This window comes from Chrysochloris asiatica, unplaced genomic scaffold, assembly GCF_000296735.1.
Source record: "Chrysochloris asiatica unplaced genomic scaffold, ChrAsi1.0 scaffold00040, whole genome shotgun sequence".
NCBI lineage: Eukaryota > Metazoa > Chordata > Mammalia > Afrosoricida > Chrysochloridae > Chrysochloris > Chrysochloris asiatica.
In genome coordinates this window covers 21,748,272-21,772,121 of record NW_006408558.1, presented here as the reverse complement: position 1 = coordinate 21,772,121, position 23,850 = coordinate 21,748,272, and the positions used below count along the sequence as shown (strand labels likewise).

Below are 23,850 nucleotides of genomic sequence, written 5' to 3'. Positions count from 1 at the left end.
CTGGTAGTGTACCGAGTCAGGGCTCTCTGTGGTCACCTCACCACCCCCTTGTCCACTGCAGCCTGGCCTGGTAGCTTCCCTCGGCAGAGTGTCAGCATCCGCAGCTTTGTTTGACTGATTCTAGCTCAGGGTAGAATCAAGAGATGCTCATCTGAGGGGGTGCACAGTGAGTGAGGGTGGCTGCGGACAAGGAACGCACTGTTTCCCTCCCCTAGACAGGCCTCTAAGCTGCCTGAGACTATCTCTGAGCTCCACCCCACTCCTTCTGTAGAGGTGACATCTTAGTCTTAAAGTTCCTAGGAGCCCAGTGCAGCCCACAGGCCTGTTCCCTTCTTGGACTCTGGCCTACCTAGCTGCTGCTTCACCCTGCCTCTCGTCTCCCCTCAGCTCTGATCTGCATCCCGGTGCTGCTTCTAGGGCCAGCTCTGCTCTGCCCTGCCCTTCCTTCCTAACTCGGGCCTCCTGCCCCCCCCACTCCCCCCACCCCCACCCCCCTAACCCGGGCCTCTCCGCTGCTTTTGTCTCCTAGCCTAACCATGCCAGGGTCCCGGGCCTCCACGGCTTCTGCTTCTGCCGCAGTCTCTGCGGCCCGACCCCGCCAGCACCAGAAATCCATGTCGGCCTCCATGCACCCCAACAAGGCCACTGGGCTGCCCCCCACGGAGAGTAACTGTGAGGTGCCGCGGCCCAGGCAAGTGTGCTGAGGCGGCTGGTGCACCTGCTGCCTTCAGCCTGCCCCCCGTTTCCAGCACTCTGTCCTTTGACTTTGGGGTCTGGTTCTGTACTTGTCACCTTGGCCCCTGTATCCAGAAAGTGGAGAGAGCCCCAGACCGCCTTCCTGCCCACTCCTCCTAACTCTCCCTCCCAGACTCAGGGCAGATATGCCGGAAGCGGCCTGAAGGACCAGGAGGAAGTCTGTGTTCTGAGGCCTTCGGGCCTTGAGGGTTGCTCGGTCGTATCCCTTGAGATTGAGGTTACCAGGAGCCACTTTTCTCCAAGCTGTCCTGCCTCCTCCTCTCGCCCTCTTCCCCACCACCCCGATGTCCTCCTTACTGTGTTCTCCACGGTCACCTCCTTCCTTCCGTGTGCTCCGTGATGGCTGCCTCTGACCTCGAGTCCCTCTACCCTGTCCCACCATAGGACACTCAGGCGCTGGCTGGTGATGGCTTTTCTTTCTGCTGATACGTTTCCCCACCACCCTCTTTTCCCACAGCACAGCCCCGCAGCGTGTCCCTGTCACCTCCCCCTCCGCCCACAACATCAGCAGCAGTGGTGGAGCCCCAGACCGAACCAATTTCCCCCGAGGTGTGTCCAGTCGAAGCACCTTCCACGCCGGGCAGCTCCGACAGGTGCGGGACCAGCAGAATCTACCCTACGGGGTGACCCCAGCCTCTCCCTCCGGCAACAGCCAGGGCCGGCGAGGGGCTTCCGGGAGCATCTTCAGCAAATTCACCTCCAAGTTTGTCCGCAGGTGAGCAGGAAGGTTAGGGAGACAGCGAGGCTGAGGTGGGGAAGACAGAATACCCAGAACCGGGCCTGGGCCCTGGGGTTAGGAAAGACTGGGGAGGCTCAAGAAATTGGGCCCAACCTAGGGGTGGTAGTGGTCCTTGTCAGCATCTTCTGTGCCCAGACCCGTCCCCAACTCCACATACCCCTTCTTCTCTGGCCCCCAACAGATGGCCAATGCCGCCTCCTCTCTAGGAGAGTGTGAACTCAGATGCTAAAATAAAAGCCCCCCCTCTTCCCTCTTGGGTTCCCATGGAAACTTATATTTGGTGACGCAGCTGCAAAGTCATGAGGCATGAGCCAGGCTGGGCCAGGAAGGAGCATGTGCCTTTGTCTCTTGTCTTACCCCCTTTGACCTGCCCTCCCTGTCTACCCTGTGCCCCCAGTGGTTGTGGTTATTTTAACCAAGAGTGAGGGGCTGGCTGCAGTACATTTGCCTGCCTGCCCTGGGGTTTCCTCAGATGAAGCCTGGAAGTGAAGTGGCTAAGGCCCAGTTGGCCCCAGTCGGCCCTCCTGATGCACCATGGGTATGGGTCAGGATGCGGGTGGGCTTTTGGACCACTTGGATCCTGAAGGTGTGCACCTAGGAGCTCTGCCTTTTGGGATGTTCTCTGCTCCTCCCATCCCCTCCTCACCCACCTTGGAGCAGTGGGTGGCTTTGAAATCGGAGGCTTACCCTGCCCTTCACTCCGCTCCACAGGCGGAGCCCCACGCGCCCCCCCGCCCCCCACTTGCCAGCCCTGGCACACAGGTACCTGGGTGACAAGAGAGGCCTAGGCAGTGGGAGGGGCAGGAGCAGATCTGGATGTTTCTAACTCTAGTCTCGCTGAGCGGCTCTTCCAAACTCTAGGTGGCCCCTAAACCTATAAAGTCCACTCCCCACCTGCTTATCCATATACCGTCTTGTTGGGTTTTTTTATTTCTTTTTTTATTTTGTCTTTTTTGTTTGTTTGTTTTTTTTAGAAATCTGTCTTTCAGATTTGCCAGAAGGTAGGCGTTGAGCCCACTGGGTGTGTGTGTCCGTCCTGTGTCCTGCCTCCATCATTAGCGCCCTCTTCTGGCTCTCGCTCCCTCCTGCACCTGCTATCTGCGTCTGTGTGGCCCTCTCCTGCCATCTTAAAGGGATGAAGCCTGCCTCTGATTGGGTGTCGGCACAGGGCCTGCCCGCTCTGCCCTGAGAGATGGGCAGGGTTGGGGGTACATAGCCCACATAGGGCACATGGCTTTGAAAATGAGGGTCTTGGGTCCACAGTTATGCCTGTCCCCAAGCAAGGGGGACTTTCTCAGGGAATTCTCCCTTTAAGATTGTCCTGGCCTCCTCCCAGAGTTTGGGTCACCTTGTTGGGTTCCTTCTTTGTCCCTCTCCCCTCTGTGTGCATGCTCTATGAGGAGATTCACTGGGATCCTACTTCACTCTGGGTTCTCTTGGACTTCCCTCCTCTGGCTCCCTCAACTTTCAGAGCTGTGTGACCTCTTCCCCTGTCTTGTGGGATGGTAGGACTTTAGAGGTACCACAGGGACATGTGGATGCCAAGGTGACAATCTGAGTCCTCTAGGCCCAAGGAGCGTTTGCTCTCTATTGGAGCACAGCACCCCCTTTTGGCAGCTCTGGCAGAACTAGAATTCCCCCCCCCCCCCCCCCACACACACAACCAGCACACCTCAGTCTCCATCAGTGTCTAGGTGGGCCAAGTTCCCTCTGTGTTCACCTGGCATGGTTCCACAGAGTTGGAGATACTGGGAGGTAGATGCCCCACTGACCTGAGCAAGAATGAGAGATCCTGTCCTCCCTCTGCCATCGCCCTTCCCAGGCCCAGTCCTGACCTTCCACTCCTGGCTCCATCCTCTTCCTCTAGAGGCCTGGGTAGACCAGGCCCTGGTTGGGGTTCCTAGGTCCCTGAGGGCTGAGTCAGCTCAGACCCTCTGCTGGGGCTGGGATGCCTGGCAGTCCCCCTGTCAAGACTAGTTTCAGGCTTGCCCCTTTCATCCCCAGCCTGTCACTGCATGACTGTCTGTTGCTGTGCAGGCTCAGGGGGCTGCCCGGAGAGGCAGGACCAGGTTTTCAGGTGGGGCTGGTGAGAACAGCTGGGGGCTCCAACCTGCTCCCCCCCACCAGCTGGCAGCGATTTCCTCGCCATCGGTGTCCGTGCGTCTCTTTTACATGTGCTGCTGCTGCTGCTGCTCCTCTTTCCCTCTTCCTTCATCCCGGCCTCCTCCACACTTCCCAGTGTCCCAGCTCCAGGCCCCCATCTTCCAGCCAGGAGCTGGAGAAGCCGCTCAGCAGGGCCAGACCTCTTCCCACCCGCACAGCCGCCCACCCTCCCCAAGTGTCTACCTGCCTTTACCTTCACCCTCCCTCTGCACACTCAGATGGCCGGCAGGCAGACAGGGAGGCAGCTTCTCCCTTTCCGAAGCTGGACCTCATTGCCCTTATGTGCCACTCCTCTTAACACTTTAGCAGACTCTTGGGGTCTCCCGTTAGAGGCCTTCACACACCCTTCATCCCCTTATCCCACCAAGAGAAAACATGATTGCCTCTTTCCTCCCAGTTTCAAAACGCTGGTGCAATGATGAAAAAGCCCCCCACCCCCATCCCCCAGTCCTCCCCCAGTGCAGACGGAGAGCCTGGCTGTGTGTGCCACACACCACCCATCAGCCTGTCTCTCCCAGCTCGCATCTCTGGGAGTGGGAAGGAGCAGGCCTGGGTGCTGGGCTTTTGGTTGGATAGGGACAGTCAGGCTGCTGGGGTGAGAGGCTGCAGAGCCATGTTGACCTGCCAGGTGATGGGCAAGTGGCCTTTGGGCTGGGGCACCTGCCAGGACCCACCCTCAGCTGGGTCTGTGGCGGTGGAAGGAGCGAGCGGCCCCAGCACTAAACTCTCCCTCGCTCTATTTTTTGAGGAACCTGAATGAACCTGAAAGCAAAGACCGGGTGGAGACGCTCAGGTGAGAGGGCTGGAACCTGTACTGGCCCTGCCTGGGCCACTGGGCTTGCCACCAGCTGCCTGCTCCTCTCTTCCTCTGCCACTTGGCTCTGCCTGGCCCCTCAGACCAGCCCCAGCCTCCAACTCCAGCCCTCCGGTGTGCTCTGAAAGGAGGAGCCCTGGATTGGGCTTGGGGCTGTAGAGTCTACTTGGTCACGGGCTCACCTTTTCATGCCTCAGTTTCTTCCTCTGTCTAGACAGTCTGCGTGTTTGGGACCACTGAACAGTGTTCCCATGTCTTCCCCTTGTCCCAGAAAAGAAGCGGCAACTGCATGGAACTATGGCCTCTCCAGGGGTTGTCCCCAGAGATGGAGGGTGGGTGGGCTGCCCCTCAGGCCCCCTCAATCTAGCTTCTAAGCACTCTACCTCCCAGAACAGAGGGTGGCTGCACCCCCTTCCTCTCCTCTCTGGTCTCAGGGTCTGCCTGCCTGCCAGGGGAGCCACCCTGGCCTGGGGTGCTGCCGCCCCCCACCTGACATGGCCTCTGCCCTCTTTGCAGACCTCACGTGGTGGGCGGCGGAGGCGGCGGCGGCGGTGGTATTGGCAACGACAAAGAAAAGGAAGACTTCCGCGAGGCCAAGCCACGCTCGCTGCGCTTCACGTGGAGCATGAAGACCACGAGTTCCATGGAGCCCAACGAGATGATGCGTGAGATCCGGAAGGTGCTGGACGCCAACAGCTGCCAGAGTGAGCTACACGAGAAGTACATGCTGCTGTGTGTGCACGGTGCGCCGGGCCATGATGACTTCGTGCAGTGGGAGATGGAGGTCTGCAAACTGCCGCGGCTCTCCCTCAACGGCGTGCGCTTTAAGCGGATATCGGGCACCTCCATGGCCTTCAAAAACATTGCCTCCAAAATAGCCAACGAGCTTAAGCTTTAACAGGCTGCCAGGAAGGGGGGGTTGGGGGCTGAGGCGGCCAGCTGGACTTAGCTGCTGGGGCCATTGCGATGCCACTGGCGAGACTGCGGACTGGACTCAGTGTGTCTCCCCCTGCTGGCACAACCCCTCCCCACCCTGCCCCTCAGTTCTTCCACATCAGTGGGGACTGGGAGATGGTTTCTTCCCCTGACATTCACCCTGCCCAGAGACCCCTCTTCCCCCCCAGAGGCAAAGGAAGGGGAGTGTGAGTTGGGCGGGGTTCCCCTCGGTACTGCGGTTGCACAGAGTATTTCTCCTAAACCAAGAAATTTTTTATTACCAAAAAGAAAAAAGAAAAAAAAAAAAAAAATCCCAGCGGCCACCTTTCCTCGCTGCCCCATGGGGCCAGTCGAGACTGGATCTCTGGGGTCTCCCGGGAGGGTGGCTCCGGGCTGGAACACTCTCAGGCAAGAGTAGTGGAGTCCTGTCGGTCCTCCCTCCACCATGCCCACTTTGGGCTGCTCCGCGCTCCCTTCCCCCCAAGCAAACCACCAGAGGTGGCCTTCCCCCGACCTCCGGCCCCTGGGGCTTGCGGCTGGGGCAGGACTGGGCTGGTGGCTGTTCTGGGCTGTGAGGTGGGGCTGAGGGGTCCTGGCCCCCTCCACACTGTATCCTCTGCCCGCCCTCCTTTCCCAGAGCGGGGCATTTCCTTCCCCAAGCTGCTGTGGGGACATTCGTTCCCCTTCAAGTCTGTGCCATCTTCTCCACCCCCTCCAGGGGGCGGGGAGGGGGCTGCTGGGCAGATGGGCTCCTCTGGGTGGTCCCCGTCTGGAAGCACACCCCCCTCCCAGCCCGCTCTCCCCACCCGCCGCTTCCCCTTCGTTGGCATTAATCTGGGCACCAGCTAGTCCCTAGCAGTGGCTGTCTCATCTCAGCCTTTTCTTCCCGACACTGTTGCCCTCCACGTGGAGACTGCTGGGGGGCGTGGCCGGTGTGGGAGTAGGGAGCTATGGGCGCTGGGCTGGTGGCGGCCGCTGCATCCCTTAATTTATTTCTCTGCTGTTTGTTCTCCAGAAATGGGGGGAGGGAGTCCTGCACACAGGCTGCCCCTGCCCTCAGCTGAGTTGTACATTTTTTTGTGATGGGTTTTTTATTTTATTATTTTATTTTTTTCTTTTTGATTTATGATGACTTCACCCCTGTTCATCACCCCCACTCCCTCCCAGGCCAGGCTCAGTCGAGTCCTGGGGTCCTAGGAAGGGGCCTTGCCAACCTCAGCCTTCCTGCCCCATGCCCCCAACTGCGGGCTCCAGCTCAGACCAAGGGCTCCCTTCCCCTCCCCTCTGGGACAGCCCGGGTGCTCTGAGGGGGCCAGGAGGGCATGGCTTGGTCCCCCAAAGGGGTGGGGGCCGGGGGCACCCAGGCAAGGTGGCCCCTCCCCACCCAGTCCCCCTCCTGCACTTCGTTTCTCCTCTGGATCAAACACGTAATAAAGAGAATGTTTGGAATCTGAACTGCTGCTTCCCATTTTCTTCACCCAACAGGAGAACTGGATAGGCCCTGGGCAGGGTGGGCACTGTCAGCACCTTTACACACGGAAAGATGACTTGCTGAGCTTGGGCGTTTTTATTTTATTTTTAAAAAATGTTAAAAAATAACCCAAATCCCCTTTCTCCAAGCTTGGGCAGTGGGTACAGCAGGCACCCTCAGCACTCTATCCACCATATTATTCCCTGCTGGCCTCTGCCCGCAAACCCCCCTCCCAGCTCACCCCAGACTTATTGCTAAAAGAGGGGGACCAGCCAACAGGTGCTGGTCCTCTCCTGACACGCTATGGTCGCTACCTCCCCACACAAAGGGCAGGGGCCTTCCAGTCCCAGCCAGGAAGCAGAAAGAGGACCCTCAGGCCAGCTGGGTGGGGAGACAGGTGTGTGTCCAAGACCAGGCCAAAGCCCTAGTCCCTCTTCTGTCCTCAGCGCTGCCGGAGGTGCCCAAGGACAATCCCGCAAAGGGGCTCGGAACCTCTGGTTGGTGAAGGACCTCTGGGCTCAGAGTGATGGCGCCGGAGGCTCCAGAGGGGCTCCCATCAGGGTCGGTGGAAGCTGGGGAGCCGAGCGGGCACTGTGGCGGGAGGCAGCCAGAGCTGGGCGGATTAGTGGTGGTGGTGGCTGGTTAGGGGCCAACCGGGGCTGGAGAAAGCGGCCCTGCTGTAAGGGGGGCGGCTGGCGAAGCAGAGTGGGCGCCGTGGGCAGAGGTGGCCTCAGCAGTGGGGGAGGCTGTGACAGGGAGGTGGGAGGGGGAGGGGGTGGTGGTACAGGGGGCAACGACCGTGGCACAGATGTACAGACGGATGTAATCTGGACCTGAAGGGGAAAGAAAAGGGTCAGACCCAGGCTTTCTCACACCCTCGGCCCAGTTTCAGGACCAGGACTGAGGCGGGGCCTCTCCTCTGGGCTCTCATCCCCTTCTCACCTCATCATCTTCCTCTAGGGCTGGGGCTGGCAAAGGAGCCGCTCTTCTAGTCTCCTCCATGGGAGCTGGGGCTCCAGGGGCCCCATCCTGCTCGGCCTCCCATTCCTGCAGTACCTCCTCCAGATTGAAGCGGCGCCGGTAGCTTACAAAGAAGGTCTTCACCTGGGTCAAAGTCTTGTTCCCAATCACCTCTGCAATAGCCCCAAAGTCTTTGCCATATCTACGGATGGCTGCAAGGGTCGAAAGGGCAGAGCATGAACACCCCTCAGAGCTAGCCAACTCGCGGCTTCTTCCCCTCTACCCCCAGAGCTCCTTGGAGGGCAGGGAAATAGATGTTCGGTTCTCCCCAGGGTCCAACCCACCTTGGACAGCCAACAGCTGCTCGTCTGTGGTCCAGCGGGAGTTGAACTTGGTGTTGGCCTGCAGAGCAGGGAATGTACATACATACACAAGTGCTTGGACTCAGCACTGTGGAAATACAAACTTTCCCCAAGAGAACCCCATTCTGCACCCAAACCTGAAAAGCAGCCTTACCTCCGGGGGCCGGAGCGGATCGATGCCGCCCTCCAGGGCTTGACGGAGGCTACTATTGGTCTGCTTCATGCTTTGCACCTGTGAATGCCACAGCGGGAAGAGCCATTAAGCTCCATCCCAGAAAAGACCCCATCATCAACTCTCAGCACCCTATGTCCCCTTGAAGATCCCTCTCCTACTTCAACAAAGCCCTGGAACCTACCATGCACTCTGAAAAGAACCACAGATCACCCACAATCTCTCAGGCTGGGCACCTGCACCATCTTGCTGAGACCTCAAACATCCCAAAAAACTTAGTTCCCAGGTGCTAACCACCCCTCTTCCGCCAGGCCCTTCTTTCCCTACCCCCATACCTGGCGCTTGAGGGAGATGAGCTGGGAGTCGAGGCCTCGAAGTGTAAGATTGGCAAGGTCCGGGCTTCCGGACACAGTGGTGAGGCCCTCGGGGCTCAGGTACATGCCCTTGGGTGGGCGCCGCCGGGTCCTCAGCGGATGGTGGCGGTATTGCGACACCTGGACTTCCTTCTTCCCGGGGCCTGGGCGGGTATTCAGGGGCCGGGAAAGCAGAGGCTGCAAGGGAAGGAGAGGACCAAGTGGATGCAGAGTCCAAACAGGTATGGGGGCCAGGCAAGACCAGCTGTAGGACCTCACCTCTTTCTTAGTGTCTCCAGCATCTGGCTCTCCCTCACTCACGGCTCCTCGGCCCTCCTCCAGCTCATCACTGGTGATACGGAGACACGAAGGAAATGAGGCTGGGGCCAGGACACACCAACTCTGCCCACCGTGCGCTTACTCATGGCCCCACCTGTCCTCTTTGTCCTTGCGGCCCCCCAGTCGCCGGGCCTGCCTGTCCATCACGCTGGTTCGGCTACGGGTCTTCTTCCACGAGTAGTAATACTTCACCAGGCTGGGGATCAGCTTATCAGGCAGCTGGGGGTGGCAATATCAGCAGTTGGGGTCCGGGCCGGCCTGAAGGGATGAGGTATACTGGGGCTGGGGGCTGGAGGCGTGGCCAGAGGAGCGGGGGGCTTTACCATCTGCTGGATCCTCTGGAAGCACTTGCCATGGAAGCCAAAGGCCTGTTCAAACAGCACTTTGTCCTCTACAGTCCACTCGTCCGGGAATGGGGTGAAGTTGGCCAGGTCAGCCAATGACTTCTCCACGTCGTGTTTGTGCCACAAAAGCATACCCAGCGCCTAGCCCAGGACAGCAGGGCAGCTCAGCTCAGCTGGCCCAGCACGGTGCCGTTCCCACCCACCCCCCAATCCCCACTCAGCAGCCTCACCTGCTCAATGTTGTACCCGTGTTTCTCCTTGGCCATCGCAATATACTTGTCAACTGCAGGGATCGGAAGGAGTAAGTTTCAGAGGAGGGCGTTACAGCCCCTGCTCCAGGCTCTGCTCAGAGAGGGGTCCCCACCCAGGAGCCCCAGGCCCTCAGTCTCCAGCCCACTGCTAACATGAACCTAGATAGGGGATCACCCAGTTAGGGCTCCACCCCAGGGTTCCGCCCACTCACGCTTGGCATCAGATACACAGTGGTTGGGCGACCACACCAGCATTCCCTTCAGCTCCTTGTTGCTATAACGTGCTGGGCTCTCTGAAAGGTAGCAGCAGACAGAGAAGGCGTGGAGATTACCCTGTGGCCTGGAACCAGCAGGGCAAGAGGGCGGCCGAGGCTTGGGGCCCGGGAGATGGGGCCCAGAAGGGAATACAGGGCAGAGACTCAGACAGGAAGGCAGAGCAGGAAAAAGAGTCCTGCCACACGGCCACCCCCCCGGGCCGCCTGCCCGTCCTCTGATGGGAGCCAGCCAGGGCCCCTCTGCTCCCTTCCCTCCCCACTCTCCTTCAGCCTCTGCTGTCACTCACCAGGCTTACACTCCGGAATTACGGCCTGGTAATTGGTTCCAACTCGGATCATGCTGTCTGTGGAGCCAGGGGGAGGCAGTCAGGACTTCAGGGAGGGAGGCGGGAGGATGTGGCAGGGGAGGTGGCTGGCCTAGAGCTCTCCTCCCTGACCGCCCATGGCCCCCACCTTCCACAAGGCTCACTTTTCCTTGATCTTCCCCCTCAGTGGAAGAAGAACTGGAGGTCACAGTGGAGGGGTGTGTTTGTGTGTGTGTGGTGGTGTTGGTGGTGGGGAGGTGTGAAGAGGTAAGGGGGCAGTTTGCAAGCCCAGGCCAGGCAGAGCCCTTTGTTGTGGCTATGGGCTGGGGGGCCGAGAGCTGACCCCAGCCCTTCAGGGAACCCAAGGCACATGAGCCTCCCCAGCTGGGCGTGGGGATGCCTTTCCAGTCCCTGCCTGTCAGACCTCAATCCGCTGCAAAGTGGCATGGTATAAGAGCCCCAGTATGAGGACGGAAGCATGTCTGGGGTTCCCTTCAGCTCTCAAGAACAATCTTAGGGGCTGAGGGTACGGCTAGCGGCCACCACCACCTCCAGAGCAATGCTAGGAGCCCAGGCTTAGGGGAGAAGCAAGAGAGAGGCTCCAATCCAGGGCAAGGGGACAGGAGCCATTAACAGAATCAGCTCATAGTCGGAAACTACCGCTCCACTCCTCCCACCACGCCCGCCGCGCCACCAGGATCGATACGCCTTTAACCCCAGGCCACCGGGTTTACCGTGGGAGTGCTCCTCCTCGCTGCTGTCATCCTCCGAATGGGGCTGTCCGCCGTTGGGGGCCGTCTTCGCTCGGCTGCGGGACAGGATCCCGGAGCCCGCGCTCGGCTTCTCCATCACCGAAGGCATTACCCCGCTCAGCTGCCCCGGGGGGCGCGGGAGCCTTGCGAGAGCAATGGGACTCACCGCGATCGCCCCGGGTGCCGTGCCCGGCCCGGCCTGGAGAGGTCGCCACTGAGGTTGCTCGAGGCAGGAGGTTAGCGTGGCTGGGGTCCGGTGCGACGGGCGCCCAAAGGGCAACCCCAGCTCTCTCTGCGACCCCCACGGGCAAGGACGTCAGAAAAGTTTGTGCAGAAGTGGGGTACGTGGGGAATGAGCGCTCGGTCCGCGCGGCTGGAGCGCGCTCGCTCTGTCCGACCCACGGGCTTGGGGCTCCTGCAGAGAAGACAGGCGCCCTGCCCTCGAGGTACCTCGGAGCCCACCACCCGCCTGCCCACGCCGCGCAGTGGGCGAGCGCTGCAGCGCAACGTGCGCCCCAGCGGGCTCCGCGCCTCTGGGCTGCGCCTGGGATGCCCTGGATCCCCGGCAGGGACCCTGACCCGATCAGCCCTCTGCCCGCGACGGCAACCGGCGGGGGCGGCGGCGGGACGGCGCGCACAGCGCGCGGTGCTGGGGCAGAGTTGTCGAAAGGCGGGCGGAGCGCAGCCGCGGGCGCCGCCTCACACCCTCCCCGGCGCGCTCTACCCGTTGCTCCGGCTGCGGCTGGCCGGCCCGCTCCGCCGCCGCTCCTCGCGCACACAATGAAGCTGCTGGCAGGGAAGTAGTGCCGGCTGCGGCCTCAGCACCCCTCCCCCAGCCGATGCCTCCGCCAGCTGAACATCTGGCCCTGGGGTGGGAAGGAGGGCCGGGGGCGGGGCCTGGGCCGGGGCTAGACCTCAGGGGGTGGGGTCAGTACGCGGGTGGGGAGAGCTCCCTTTGCGGGCCCCTTTGCGTTCCCTGGCTTCCAGATATGCCCCAGGGGGAGACCGCGTTGCCCCTCAAAGGAACTAGGGGTCAGCCCCACCCACACGCACACCGACCCCACACATCAGTGGACTTTGGTTACCGCCGCCTGCCCTAGGGGCCCTGAGGCCGACTGCCTGCCCGCCCGGGTGGAGCCCAGCTTTTCCTTCATTTCCCTTCCTGCCAAGGAACTCCCCGCCCCCCCTTCCGCAGGGGGACCCCCCTTCATGCGCCTTTGGGGGCCCGAGCGGATGGGAGGCAGGACAGGGTGAGGAAAGCATTCCTCCAAGAGCTACCGGGCCAAAGCCTGGCTTCTATTGGCTCAATGGGTCCCCAGGGCTCACCCGTATTCCCTTTTACTGCAACAGTCTGTACCCCAAAAACAGTGAATCAGGGGCCAAGGGATGGAGAGTGATGGAAGGTGTAGGGAAAGGGCTGCACCACGGCGCTCCTCCCTAGGTTCACTGACACCCCAGATGGGGAGCGTCCTCTCCCCCCCCCCCCCAGCACGGGCAGAGTGACAGACAGGGAAGCGGGTAGAGCGGCACAGACGGAGATGGGGGAGGGGGTGGGCAGAGACTTTCAAAGCTAGACCCAGCCACCCTGCCAGGCACACAAAGAGCCAAGCGCGCACACCGGTAGCGGCTCTGAGCTCGTGCGGCGCCCGTGCCTGTCCCTGCCGCCCCGGACACGTGCTGCCGAGCACACAGGCCGAAGCCCCTGCCCGCTGCCCCTCCTAGTCGGGAGCCCGAGCCTTCTGGACACACCTCCACTAGGCACACCCGGAGGTGCCCAGACAGAGCCGAGCCTGCACCCGCGTCTCCTCTCCCTTCCCTTCTCGGCCACTCTGTAATCAGATTCCTAAATTTAGAAGCAGCCCTGGGCCCAGCCAGGGATCCCCGCCCCCACCCACTGCCTGTGGCCAGTCGACTGGGGGCTGCGGTCAGGACACGACCCGGAGGGGCAGCCTGTTCCTGGGGGTTCCTGCGTACCGCAGGCCAGGTCAGACACTACCCCACCCAGCTGCGGCGCTGTCAGGTCGCCGGGGGCCACCCAGTCCGCGGCCACGTTGCCCGGTACACCTCAGGCCAGGGCTCCAGGGCCTTTTTCCTTCTCGTAAATCAAGGATTGGGCACCAAGCCCTAGGGTGGGGAGGTCTGGACAAAGGAGGAGAACGAATGGGCCAAGGGCAGGTCTGAGTTAAGGGGCTCTGCTCCAAGGTGACCCCTCCAGAATGGCAGGATGCCATCCCTCTCCCAACCTCCCAGTAACTACAACCCTTAGAAAATCCCATCTCTGTCCCCTCCTGCCTGGCAGGCGTTCATCGCAGCATCACCGCCCTCTCCCAGGATGGAGGCCTCCATCTTGCCCTGCCCCCAGACTCCCTCCCAGGAGGCAGGGCCTCTCTTGTCTCCCCCCAACACACACACAGCCCCCAAAACACACACATACACACACACACACACAGCTTGCTACCTAGGGGGCCAGGGCCTAGCTGCCCTCCCCCTCCCCCAGTCTCAGCATCCAGCTCATTTCTTGCCTCCCTCCTCCTAGACTGTCCTGCACCCGCTGGCTAACCACCCTCCCAAGCCCCCAGCCCCTGCCCCCCTCCAAACCCCATAAGACCCTATCTCCACAGGGCCAAAAGACTCTGGACATGGGGGCAGGGAGAGGTTTATTCCTTTGTGGGTGTCTCAGGGTGGGGGTCCCCAGGTCCTGGTGTGGGGAGACATCTGCATAAGAGATGGACCACAAGATGTGTTAGAGGAGTTTGGGGGCGACTGAGGGGGCACGTTCCCAGTGAGCAATCCTCTTTCCAAGGGGTAATAGTGCAGGGCTAGGATGGGGAGAACAAGGCCCCACTTCTCCCACCTGCTGCAGCAGCCCCCTCCCCAGCTGGCCCCCTCTTTTGTGCAAAGCCACACAAAGGACAAGGGGCCCCTGCCCGCCTGGCCATCTGCTCCCAGCAGCCAGAAGGCTCTTAAAGGGACAGCAACCCCTCCCTGCCGCCCTGGGGCTGACGGGCGGGGCCAATCGCTCCTGCTCCTCAGGAGGCCGGATCTGCGGTACTCCCCCCCAATCCCACCCACCTGTCCTTGGCTTCCCTAGCCCCCAGGCCAAGCACCACCCTCCCCCAGGGCTGGGGCGCAGAGGTGCCACGTGGTCAGGAGCAGGGGGGTGTGGCAGAGAAGAGAAGGAGAGGAAGCCTGGGGACCGGCCCCTCCTCCCCTCCAGCCCCTGACTACCGCAGGGGCCCAGGAAGTCCTGTGGTGTGGCTGAGAACTAGGGTCCCTCACCCCAGGAGGACCCCTCAAAGCTCTGTGAAATCGGGTGCTCTCCTGGGAATGCTCAGCTCTGGTTCCTTTAACTTCCGCAGTGGGAATTGTAGCATCCCTCTTTTGTGGGGGCCAGGGCCCTGGGGGGGCTGCCTCTCAGCAACCCCTGTGCTTGGGCGTATTTATATTTTTCTGCGTTTTGAAGATAAGTAAACTGAGGCTATGTGCCTCCCTCTCCTGGTCCAGGATTCTCTCCCGAACCCAGACATAAATTTGCATTATTTGTGTGAATGTTTATTTCTTGTCTGTCTCCCCGCTGGGCTGTGAGGTCTGGAAGAGCTGAGATTTTGTCCATCTTGTTTAGTGCCTATATAGGTTTGGGAGGAATGTTTGGTGGGTTTGAACCTCTGAACTTGTGGTTAGCAGTCCTGTGCTTATCCTACAGCCTCACACCAGGACTCCTGGCATACTGTAGATGCTCAACATTTGTTGAGTAAATAAATGTCCAGGGCCCAAAGGCCTGGCTTCCCCCCAGGATCCTCTGCCCTCTGCAGGCTGGGCATCTAGCCTCCAGCTCCTGCCTCAAGGTGAGACAGGAGGAACAAAGGTCGAATGGCAATGCTGGGAAAGAAAGGAGGGTGACCTTGAGCCCGCAAGCAGGGAGGCAGTTCCAGCCAATCGTGGATGACCAGCCCTACCATACAGACTAGGACTGTCCTGAGCTCTGGGCCAGCAAGGCTGGCCACCATGGTGTGCTGTAGTGCCTGGGGGTGGAGGTGGGTGTGGGAGGGCAGGCCTGCAGTGGGCACAGCCAAGTGGCTAAGCTTGGAGAAGGAGGTGGGTGGGCGGGCCTTCGGGTGGGGGAGGGAGGATGGTGGGATCTCAGCAGAAATCTGGTGGCTTTGGGGATGGGCTCCTCTCCACTGGGAGTCTAGAGGAAGGGGGACACTCAGGAATGAGGGGATGGGCTGCAGGGTAGAAGGAGCCTGGGGCGCTCCTTCCTGGCCCTCACCCCCTCAATCCTGTCCAGACTGGAATTCTGTCCCTCTTCCCTTCTCATTACAGGCAGGTTGTGTGGCCCCAGGCTCTTCCTTCTCTTCTCTGGACTCTTGGATATCTCCTGGCTGCACTCCCATCTAGCTTGTGGAGTTACTGAGGGAAGGTGACAGAAGTGACTCTGGTCACTTCACCACTGTGTCTGAGGGAGGAGGAGCCCAGTGGAGGGCTCGGGACAGAGCATAGCCAAACCAGGCCTAAGATCATCAGCAAGGAGACCCTGACTTCCTGGACACCCATGCCAAGGAAACCTGACTCCCTGAATAGGCAGGAACTGGAAAAGGGTCAGCCAGATCTCAGTTGGCAGAGACTGGAAGAGGGCAGGGGCTCCCCGGAATCTAGTGAGGACACCTTCCAAACTCAGGAGCCCCTCTGTATCTCTAGAAAATGAGAAAGAGCTCTCTCCGCTCCCTCACCTGGATAGCCCTGGACTCCTGAGCCCGTTGGTGCCCTCTGGTGGCGACCGGGTGGGGTCCTACCTCAGCCAAGGACTCTATTTGGAGGCAACAACGTGGAATCACAGGAACAGAGGATTACAGTTTTAGATCGAATCCTTAGCAAGTCTTGTTGCCTCCAGAACCTCCCCAGAAAGACAGCCTTGAGGGGAGGTACCCAGAGCAAAGTCAGAGAGCAGAGTCCCCTGGAGACTGAGGAACAACAGAGAACGCACGTGCAGGCCAGTGAGTCAGATCAACAGTCCTGGTGTGAATCCTGGCTCTGTCTCTCACCTGCTGTGTGGCAGTAGGTGAGTTAATTGTCCTCTCTGAAAATCAATCTGTTTATCTCTAAAAGGGATTATAATCTTGGCCGTGGAGTCGGTTCCGAGTCATAGTGACCTTGTACAGGGTTCCCAAGGAGCAGCTGGTGAGCTTGAACCCCCGATTTACAGTTCAACCCAGGCTTGCAGTCCAGCACATTAACCCTCAGTGCCACAAATGGAATGTGGTAGAGCCTTCACTGGTGGTGGTTCCCTGGGTTTGATCTCTAGACAGGGTCGCTCCTCCTCCCTGACCTTTGACACTTAACTTTTTCCCTTCAGGCTTGGTGGAAAGTAGCAAGTTCTTGCCTTAAGTCTGACCCCTCTAGCCAGCACGCTTGCAGGACTGGATACAGATTTTTCATAGTGCCTTGATCAAGTCTTATTCTTGCTCCATAGCCTTTCATGGTTCCATATTGCCTGGTGGTAACCAGGCTTAGTTGGAACTCCATCTCCTCTCCCAGCCCAGTCATCAAGGGCTTTCTAACCTGTGTCTGTTCACTATCTAATGAACTCCACTCCTGCATACCCTGGCCTGGCCCACCCATCTGCTGAGCCCCTCCTTCTCACTGGTAAGCTCTGGTCCGCCAGGGAACATCCAGGATTCCTTGTGTGGTAGGAACCTGCGCCCCACTCTCTCCACCACCCTTCCTGTGTTCCTCCTCCATCACTCCATCATTTGTATGGCTCTTAGCACCTGCTCTTGCCTCCCACTTCCAGAGAAAATAGAGGCCATCTGGGAGGAACCCCTCCATGGTCTGCCCCTGCACCCACAAACTCAGCTCCTTCGCTCTCACCTCCAGTATGGATGTACCTTCCCTCCTCCAGGAATAATCTCACCCTCTCAACCCCCCACCTCCTGAATACCTTTGCAGAGCTCTGCTCTCTTATCAGGTTTTCCCCTCTGCATAGAAGCACGTGAGTCTCTACATCTTCAAACCCCCCCATTCCACACATAGAGGCTGCAACACGACACACGCACACACACCTCCCTTCATTCACGGTTTCCTTTAATTACCACTTTCAAAGAGGCGATTGCTACCTTCCTCTTATTCTTATTATCGTAGAACGTAGACAGGAAACAAAATACTTCTCATCTCGGCAGTCTTCTCATGTACAGTTGGTGAATTTAAATATGTTATTCATGTTGTTCAACCATCAACATTAACCATTTCCTAAATTTTCCATCACCCTAAATGGGAGCTGTTGTATCTTCCTTTAATCCTCCCTCTCACCTACCCCTGGTAACCACTAACAAGCCTCCATCTCCATACACCTGTGCTTTTGTGACTGACTTTGCAACTCTTTTTTTTTAAGCTTGGCATCTTAAAAGAGTTGTTCACACCCTTCTATTCATGTCCTCACCTCCAACTCACACCCCACGGAAACTGTTCTTGACAACGTCACCAGTGATGTTGTTAGCTTGAAACCCAAAGGAACTTGGGAAGGCATCATCTCTCGCTACACAGAGCTGGTCACTGAGGGTCACTCCTGACTCCTGGGCATGAGCTCCTTCTTGGTCCTCCATCCACTTAGTGTTGACCCTAGAGACTCAGTCTGTGGCCCTCAATTCCCTAGGCTCTCGTATCAGCTCTTGGACTGTGGACATTTCAATCTTTGCTCCCAGCACCGACCTTCGTCCCTGGGCTTCAACCACCTGCCTCCTGGACATCAGCACTTAATTCTCTCCGACAGACCAGCCTCACTTCCTCCAAACCATCGGAGTATTTTGAAGGTCCTTAGGACTTTCTGCTTTCCTCCCTATTCCTGTTCCAGTCAGTGTCAAAAGTGCGAGCTTGGGAGTCTCCCTTGCCTTTTCCCTCTCCTTAACTTTCATATCCCTAAGATCCCAATTCCTGTCATTCTCTTCCCATTATCTCACCCCATGACCGGAAACAGCTTCCCAACTGGCTTCCCTGCCTCCTCTCACCCTCCTCTAATCTGTTCTATTCTATTCAGCTAGTGATCCTTCCAGAATCCAGTCTGACCAGGTCAATCCTCCGCTTCTCACTATCCTTGGATTAATCTCAAACTCCTTAATATGACGTATCGTCTTCAAATACTGACTGCTTGACATCCTTGAGCCCTTCCCCCATCCCATTTGAGAGTTTGTGTGGTGCTATGGAGTTGGTCTCACCCAATGTCAGCCTTTCCTCAGGTCCTGGACACCATGATTGGTTCACAAGTGGTCTAGAGACCTAAACTAACCCAGTCAATTTGCCACTAAGCCCAGGAGTTTCTAGCTGCTTTTTTGGACTCTCAGAAAGCCACCACTGCGGAGGACTAAGGGGGAGTGGGGAGTGTGCTTGTTAGTGACATCACTGAGCCACTTGATCCGATCTCACCCGGAGTTGCATAAACTTTGAGCTTTTCAGTGACGTGAGGCAACACATTTGTTTTATTTTTGAGCCTGGTTGAGTGCAGTTTTCTGTCTCTTGTGGCCACAATCTCTGAAATAATTCATTTCTCAACACCTCCCCGCTTGATCTTATACTTTAACTGCACTCAACCAATTCCCAGGATGCAGACTATTTAGCTCTTGCCCTGAAGTCACCGTACATGAGACTCATGCCCCTTGGAATGTGTGGTCTTCCTTTGCGTCTTCCTTAATTCTTCTTTTCCAGAGGAAGCTCAGATATCACCTTGCCCAGGGCATCTGCCCCCTACCCATCTTTCCACTGGTCACACTCTAAAGTAACCTATTTACCTACCTGTCCGTCCCTTCCTTGAAGATGTGAACCCAGAGTAGGCGGTCGTCTGTCTTAGTCACCTGTCCACACACAGATCCACAGCAGCTGGTACACAATAGTTGGTCAATAAATTGCTGAATGAATCAGCTCCAGGCCTCCCCAAGTGTCATTCCCTCAGGGAAAACAAATAGTTGCGGTCAAGTCAGTTCTGACTCATAGGAACCCATGTGTATCAGAGTAGAACTGTGCTCCATAGAGTTTTGATTTCTTTATTTTTAAACTCTTTTTAACATAGTTCAGAACTTTAATTCTATTAGCACCTACTCTTGGATCCCACTTTTTCTTTCTTTTTTAACTTTCTATTGCGAATTGAGTGAAGATGTGTAGACCAGATCATCAGTTTTACATTCAATGAATCATACATAGTTTTCGTTCCATCACAGAGATTGCAGTCCCCTGCATGTACCGTCAGTTAATACATTTACCTCTATACACTTGAACTCTTTCCGTTTTCCCTGTGTCTTCCACTCTCTTCATCTTTACTACGCCAACATACCTCACTGTACATTGCCTTCCCCATCATCCATGTTAACATGTGTCTGCTCTCTAGTCTGTGAACAGTCTTCCTTGGTAATCATCCTTGGATGTTTATCAAGGAAATCTTTTATTAACTTTTTACCATATTGGCCTCGTACATTTGTCCTTTTGTGATGGACTAATTCCACTCAGCATAAAGTCTTGTCGGTTCACCCATGTTGTGAGGTTTTTCACGGAGTCATCCTTAGTTTTCAATGCTGGGTAGTATTCCATTGTGTGTATGTATCAAAGTTTGTTTCTTTGTTGATGGGTATTTAGGCTATGTTCATCTTTTTGCTATTGTATACAGTGCTGCACGGAACATGGGTGTGCATATAGCTACTTGTATTATGGCTCTTTTTTTTTTTTCCCCTCAATTTTTATTGTGAAGTGAATGAAGTTTTGCAGAGTAGACCATCAGTTTGACATTCAATAAATCCTATGCTTTGCTTCATTACATTGCTTGCAATCCCCTCCATGTACCATCAGTTAACAGTATTTACCTCTAGTCACTTTAACTCTGCAGACCTCCCTGTAGTTCCATCTTTCTTCTGCCCCCATCCCTCTTGTTGTATATTAACTGCCTTGTCACCCATGTTAACGTGTGTCTACCCTCCAGCCTACAAATAATTTCTCCCCACTCTCATGGCTCTTTCTTGAGGTTATATACCAAGATACCAAGTAGAGAGATTGCTGGCGCAAACTGTATTCTAGTTCCAGCTTTGTACCATTTCTACAGTGGTTGTACCATTTTATAGTCAGCAGTGTGGGAGGGTCCCAGACTTTCTACAGCCTCAACAGCATTTGTTGTTTTCTGAACTTTGCTATTAATGCTGAAGTAAGTTGATATCTCTTACTGATATCTCTTCTTCTGGAGTCCTGGTGTGACGCTGTGGGTTAATGCACCAGACTGAAATTCTATACAGGGTCGCTACGGGTTGAAATGAACTTGATGGCTCTTAACAACAACCACAACCACTCGTCTGTCAGTATGTCTTATTGGGGTGGCCTGTGTGTTGCTGTGATGCTAGAAATTATGTCACTGGTATTTTACATACTAGCAGGGTCATTCATGGTGGACAAGTTTTAATGGAACATCTAGACTAAGACAGGCTAGAAATAAAGAGAGGTGGACCACTTCAGAATGGTTATTCATCGAAAACCTTATGAAGAGCAGCAGAACATTGTCAGGTATAGTGCTGGAAGATGAGCCCCTCAAGTTGGAAGACATTCACAATGCGAAGGGCAAGAGCTGCCTCCTCAAAGTCGAGTTGGCCATAATGAATGGAGCAAAACTTTCAGGACCTGAATTTGCTGATGGGGCACAACTCAAAATGAGAAGCAGCCACAGCAAACGTCAATTAATAAACTGAACACAGAATGTGGTGGTGGGGATAGTGTGCCATGGAGTCGGTTCCGACTCATAGTGACCCTGTCTATATAGAGTTTCCGAGGCTGTAAATCTTCACGGGAGCAGAAAGCCTCAGCTTTCTCCTGCAGAACGGTTAGTAGTTTTGAACTTCTGACCTTGAGGTTACAGGCTGATTCGTAACCACTATGCTACCAGAGCTCCTTAACATAGAATGTACACAGTAGGAAAATTGCAAGCTGTTAAAAATGAAGTGGAAGGTATAAAGATAAATATTCTAGGCATTAGTGAGCTGAAATGGACTGGTATTGGCCTTCTTTAATCTAATAATCATATGCCAGGAATGTCAAATTAAGAGGAATGGTATTGAATTTATCATAAAAAAACCATTTCAAGATCTATCTAGAAGTACAATACTGTATGTGATAGGATAATATCAGTATGCTTACAAGAAAGACCAGTTAATACTACTAATATTCAAATTTATGTTGTTGTTGTTGTTAAATGCCGTCGAGTCGGTTCCGACCCATAGCGACCCTGTACAGGGTTTCTGAGGGTGTAAATCCTTAGGGGAGTAGAAAGCCTCATCTTTCTTCCGCGGAGCGGCTGGTAGTTTCAAACCTCTGACCTTAAGGTTCGCAGCCCGATTTGTACCAACCACTAAAACCAGTGATGATGAAATTGAAGAATTCTACCAACTTCCTAAGTCTGAAATTGATCAAACATGCAATCAAGATGTATTGATAATTACTAGAGATTAGAATGCAGAAGTTGCAAACAAAAAAGGAAGGATCAGTAATTGGAAAATATGGATTCAATGATAGAAATGATGCTGGAGATCTCATGATAGAATTTTGCGACACCAGTGGCTTATTCATTGCAAATACCTTTTTGGAACAACATACAATGGAACAACATACAATGGAATACACAGAAATCCAATTGACTAACTCTGTGAGAGAGATAATATGATAGTAACAGCCATTATCATCAGCCAAAACAAGACTAGGAGCACACTGAGGAATACACTACCAATTATTCATATGCACCAATAACATCATATGTAAGAAAGCAAAATTCATTAAGAAGACTGCAAAGAAAGAGAAGACCAAAATGGACGCCAAAGAGACTCTGAAACTTGCTCTTGAGTATAAAGAAGCTAAAATGAATGAAAGAAATAAGAAAGTAAGAGAGCTAAACAGGAAGTTCTGCAGAGTAGCTTGAGAAGCCAAAGTCAGGTATTATAAAAAAAAAAAAAGTGCAAAAAAACCCCCTGTAGTGAGTAAACGAAAAGGGAAGAACATACTCAGCATTTCTGAAGTTTAAAGAGCTGAAGAAAAAATTCAAGCCTCAACTTGAAATATTGAAGGATTTTATGGTTAAGATATTGAATGACACAGAAAGTATTAAAAGAAGATGGAAGGAATACACAGAGTCATTTACCAAAAAGAAATGGATGATGTTTAAGCATTTCAAGAGGTACCATCTAGCCAAGAACCATGGTGCCGAAGGAAGAAATCCAAGCTGCACAGAACGTACTGATGAAAAAGAAGGCTCCAGGAATTGATGGAATACAAATTTAAATCTTTCAACCAATTGTTGTAGCACTAGGGGCATTCACTTGCTTATGCCAAGAAATTTTGAAGACAGATACCTGGCAAACTGATTGGAAGAGATCTATATTTGTGCCCATTTCAAGGAGAGGTAACCCAATGGAATGTAGAAATCACAAAAAAATATCATTAATGCCACATATAAGTAAAATTTTCTTGAAGATAATACAAAAACGGTTATAGCAGGACATCGACAGGGATCGGACAGAAACTCAAGCCAGCTTCAAAGAGGATGTGGGACTAGGGATATCATTGCTGACATCAGATGTACCTTAGCTGAAAGCAGAGAATACCAGAAAGATATTTATTTGTACTTTTATTGACTATGTGGATCTTGACAAACTATGCATATCACTGCGAAGTAGGGCTATTCCAGAACACTTAATTGTGCTCATGAAGAACCTGTACATAGACCAAGGAACAGTCATTAGAACAGAACCAGGGGACACTGAATGGTTTAAAATTAGGAAAGGTGTGCAACAGTCTTGTATACTTTCACCATAGTTACTCAATCTGTATGCTGAGAATAATCTGAGAAACTGGATTATATGAAGACTGTGACACCAGGATTGGAGGAAGACTCATTAACAACCTGCTATATGCAGATGATACAACCTTACACCCTGGAAGCGAAGAGAACTTAAAATACTTAATGATGAAGATCAAAGACTACAACTTTCAGGATAGATTGCACTTAAATGTAAAGAATACCAAATTCCTCACAACTGGACCAATAAATAACATCATGATAAACAGAGAAAAGATTGAAGTTGTCAAGGACTTCATTTTGCTTGGATCCACAATTAAAACTCATGGAAGCAGCAGTCAAGAAATCAAACAATGTATTGCATTAGCCAGATGTACTGCAAAAGTCCTATTTAAAGTGTTCAAGAACAAAAATGTCACATTGAGAACTTAGGTGCACTTGACACACGCCATGGTATTTGCATATGCATGTGGAAGTTAGAAAAGGGCTAAGGAGGATCACAGAACAGTCGGTGCATTTGAATTATGATGTTAGAAAAGAATATTGAACGTACCATGGACTGCCAGTAGAACAAAATCTATGATGGAAGAAGGGTAGCCACAATGCTCCTTAGAAGCCAGTTTGGCAAGACTTTCTCTCTCATACTTTGGACATGTTGTCAGGAGGGACCATTCCATAGAGAAGGACATCATGCTTGGTAAAATGGAGGTCAGGCAGAAAGAGGAAGACCTTCAACAAGAAAGACCTACACAGTGGCAAGAGGAGGCTCAAATGTAACCATTGTGGGGATGGCGCAGGGCCAGATAGTGTTTCCTTCTGTTGCAAATAGTGTTGATACAAGTCTGAACCGACTTGAGGGCTCCTAGCAACAAGATGATACTTTGATTTGCAACCCTGTACTTAACAACAACAACAACAACAACAACAACAACAACAACAGGGTTTCCAAGGCTGTAAATCTTGACAGGAGTAGAAAGCCTCATCTTTTTCCCGCAGAACAGCTGGTAGTTTCGAACTGCTGACCTTGAGGCTAATGGTAGCGTAGTGGTTAC

General features: G+C 54.7%; 2 protein-coding genes across 5 annotated transcripts in view; one reads left to right on the top strand and one right to left on the bottom strand.

Annotated features, from left to right (window-relative positions):
• MARK2 (MAP/microtubule affinity-regulating kinase 2) overlaps positions 1 to 5,702 on the top strand; it is a 60,501-nt gene extending 54,799 nt beyond the window's left edge. The window contains exons 15-19 of one of the 4 annotated variants that reach the window (XM_006861002.1): positions 530 to 691; positions 1,214 to 1,471; positions 2,470 to 2,496; positions 4,407 to 4,451; positions 4,989 to 5,370. In XM_006861002.1, the coding sequence (XP_006861064.1) occupies positions 530 to 691; positions 1,214 to 1,471; positions 2,470 to 2,496; positions 4,407 to 4,451; positions 4,989 to 5,370 (874 nt within the window). Of the gene's footprint in view, positions 1 to 529; positions 692 to 1,213; positions 1,472 to 2,469; positions 2,497 to 4,406; positions 4,452 to 4,988 lie in introns of all 4 variants that reach the window. The other 3 variants (XM_006861003.1, XM_006861004.1, XM_006861005.1) reach the window with 3 other exon arrangements.
• A 1,695-nt stretch (positions 5,703 to 7,397) lies between these two features.
• On the bottom strand, positions 7,398 to 11,101 carry RCOR2 (REST corepressor 2). Its single transcript, XM_006861001.1, has 12 exons — positions 10,975 to 11,101; positions 10,223 to 10,279; positions 9,873 to 9,953; positions 9,640 to 9,692; positions 9,389 to 9,550; positions 9,160 to 9,284; positions 9,006 to 9,075; positions 8,709 to 8,924; positions 8,356 to 8,433; positions 8,184 to 8,241; positions 7,822 to 8,051; positions 7,398 to 7,712 (listed from the first exon to the last, which is right to left on the bottom strand). Exons 1-12 carry the CDS (start codon positions 11,099 to 11,101, stop codon positions 7,398 to 7,400), a joined length of 1,572 nt encoding a protein of 523 aa, XP_006861063.1.
• Positions 11,102 to 23,850: the final 12,749 nt, after the last annotated feature.

Coding starts and splice junctions, on each gene's coding strand:
- RCOR2 (XM_006861001.1), bottom strand. CDS start 11,101: ATGCCTTCGGTGATGGAGAAGCCGAGCGCGGGCTCCGGGATCCTGTCC. Junction 9,076..9,159: donor CGCAAGGACAAAGAGGACAG/GTGGGGCCATGA, acceptor CCGTATCACCAG/TGATGAGCTGGAGGAGGGCC. Junction 7,713..7,821: donor CCCTAGAGGAAGATGATGAG/GTGAGAAGGGGA, acceptor TTTCCCCTTCAG/GTCCAGATTACATCCGTCTG.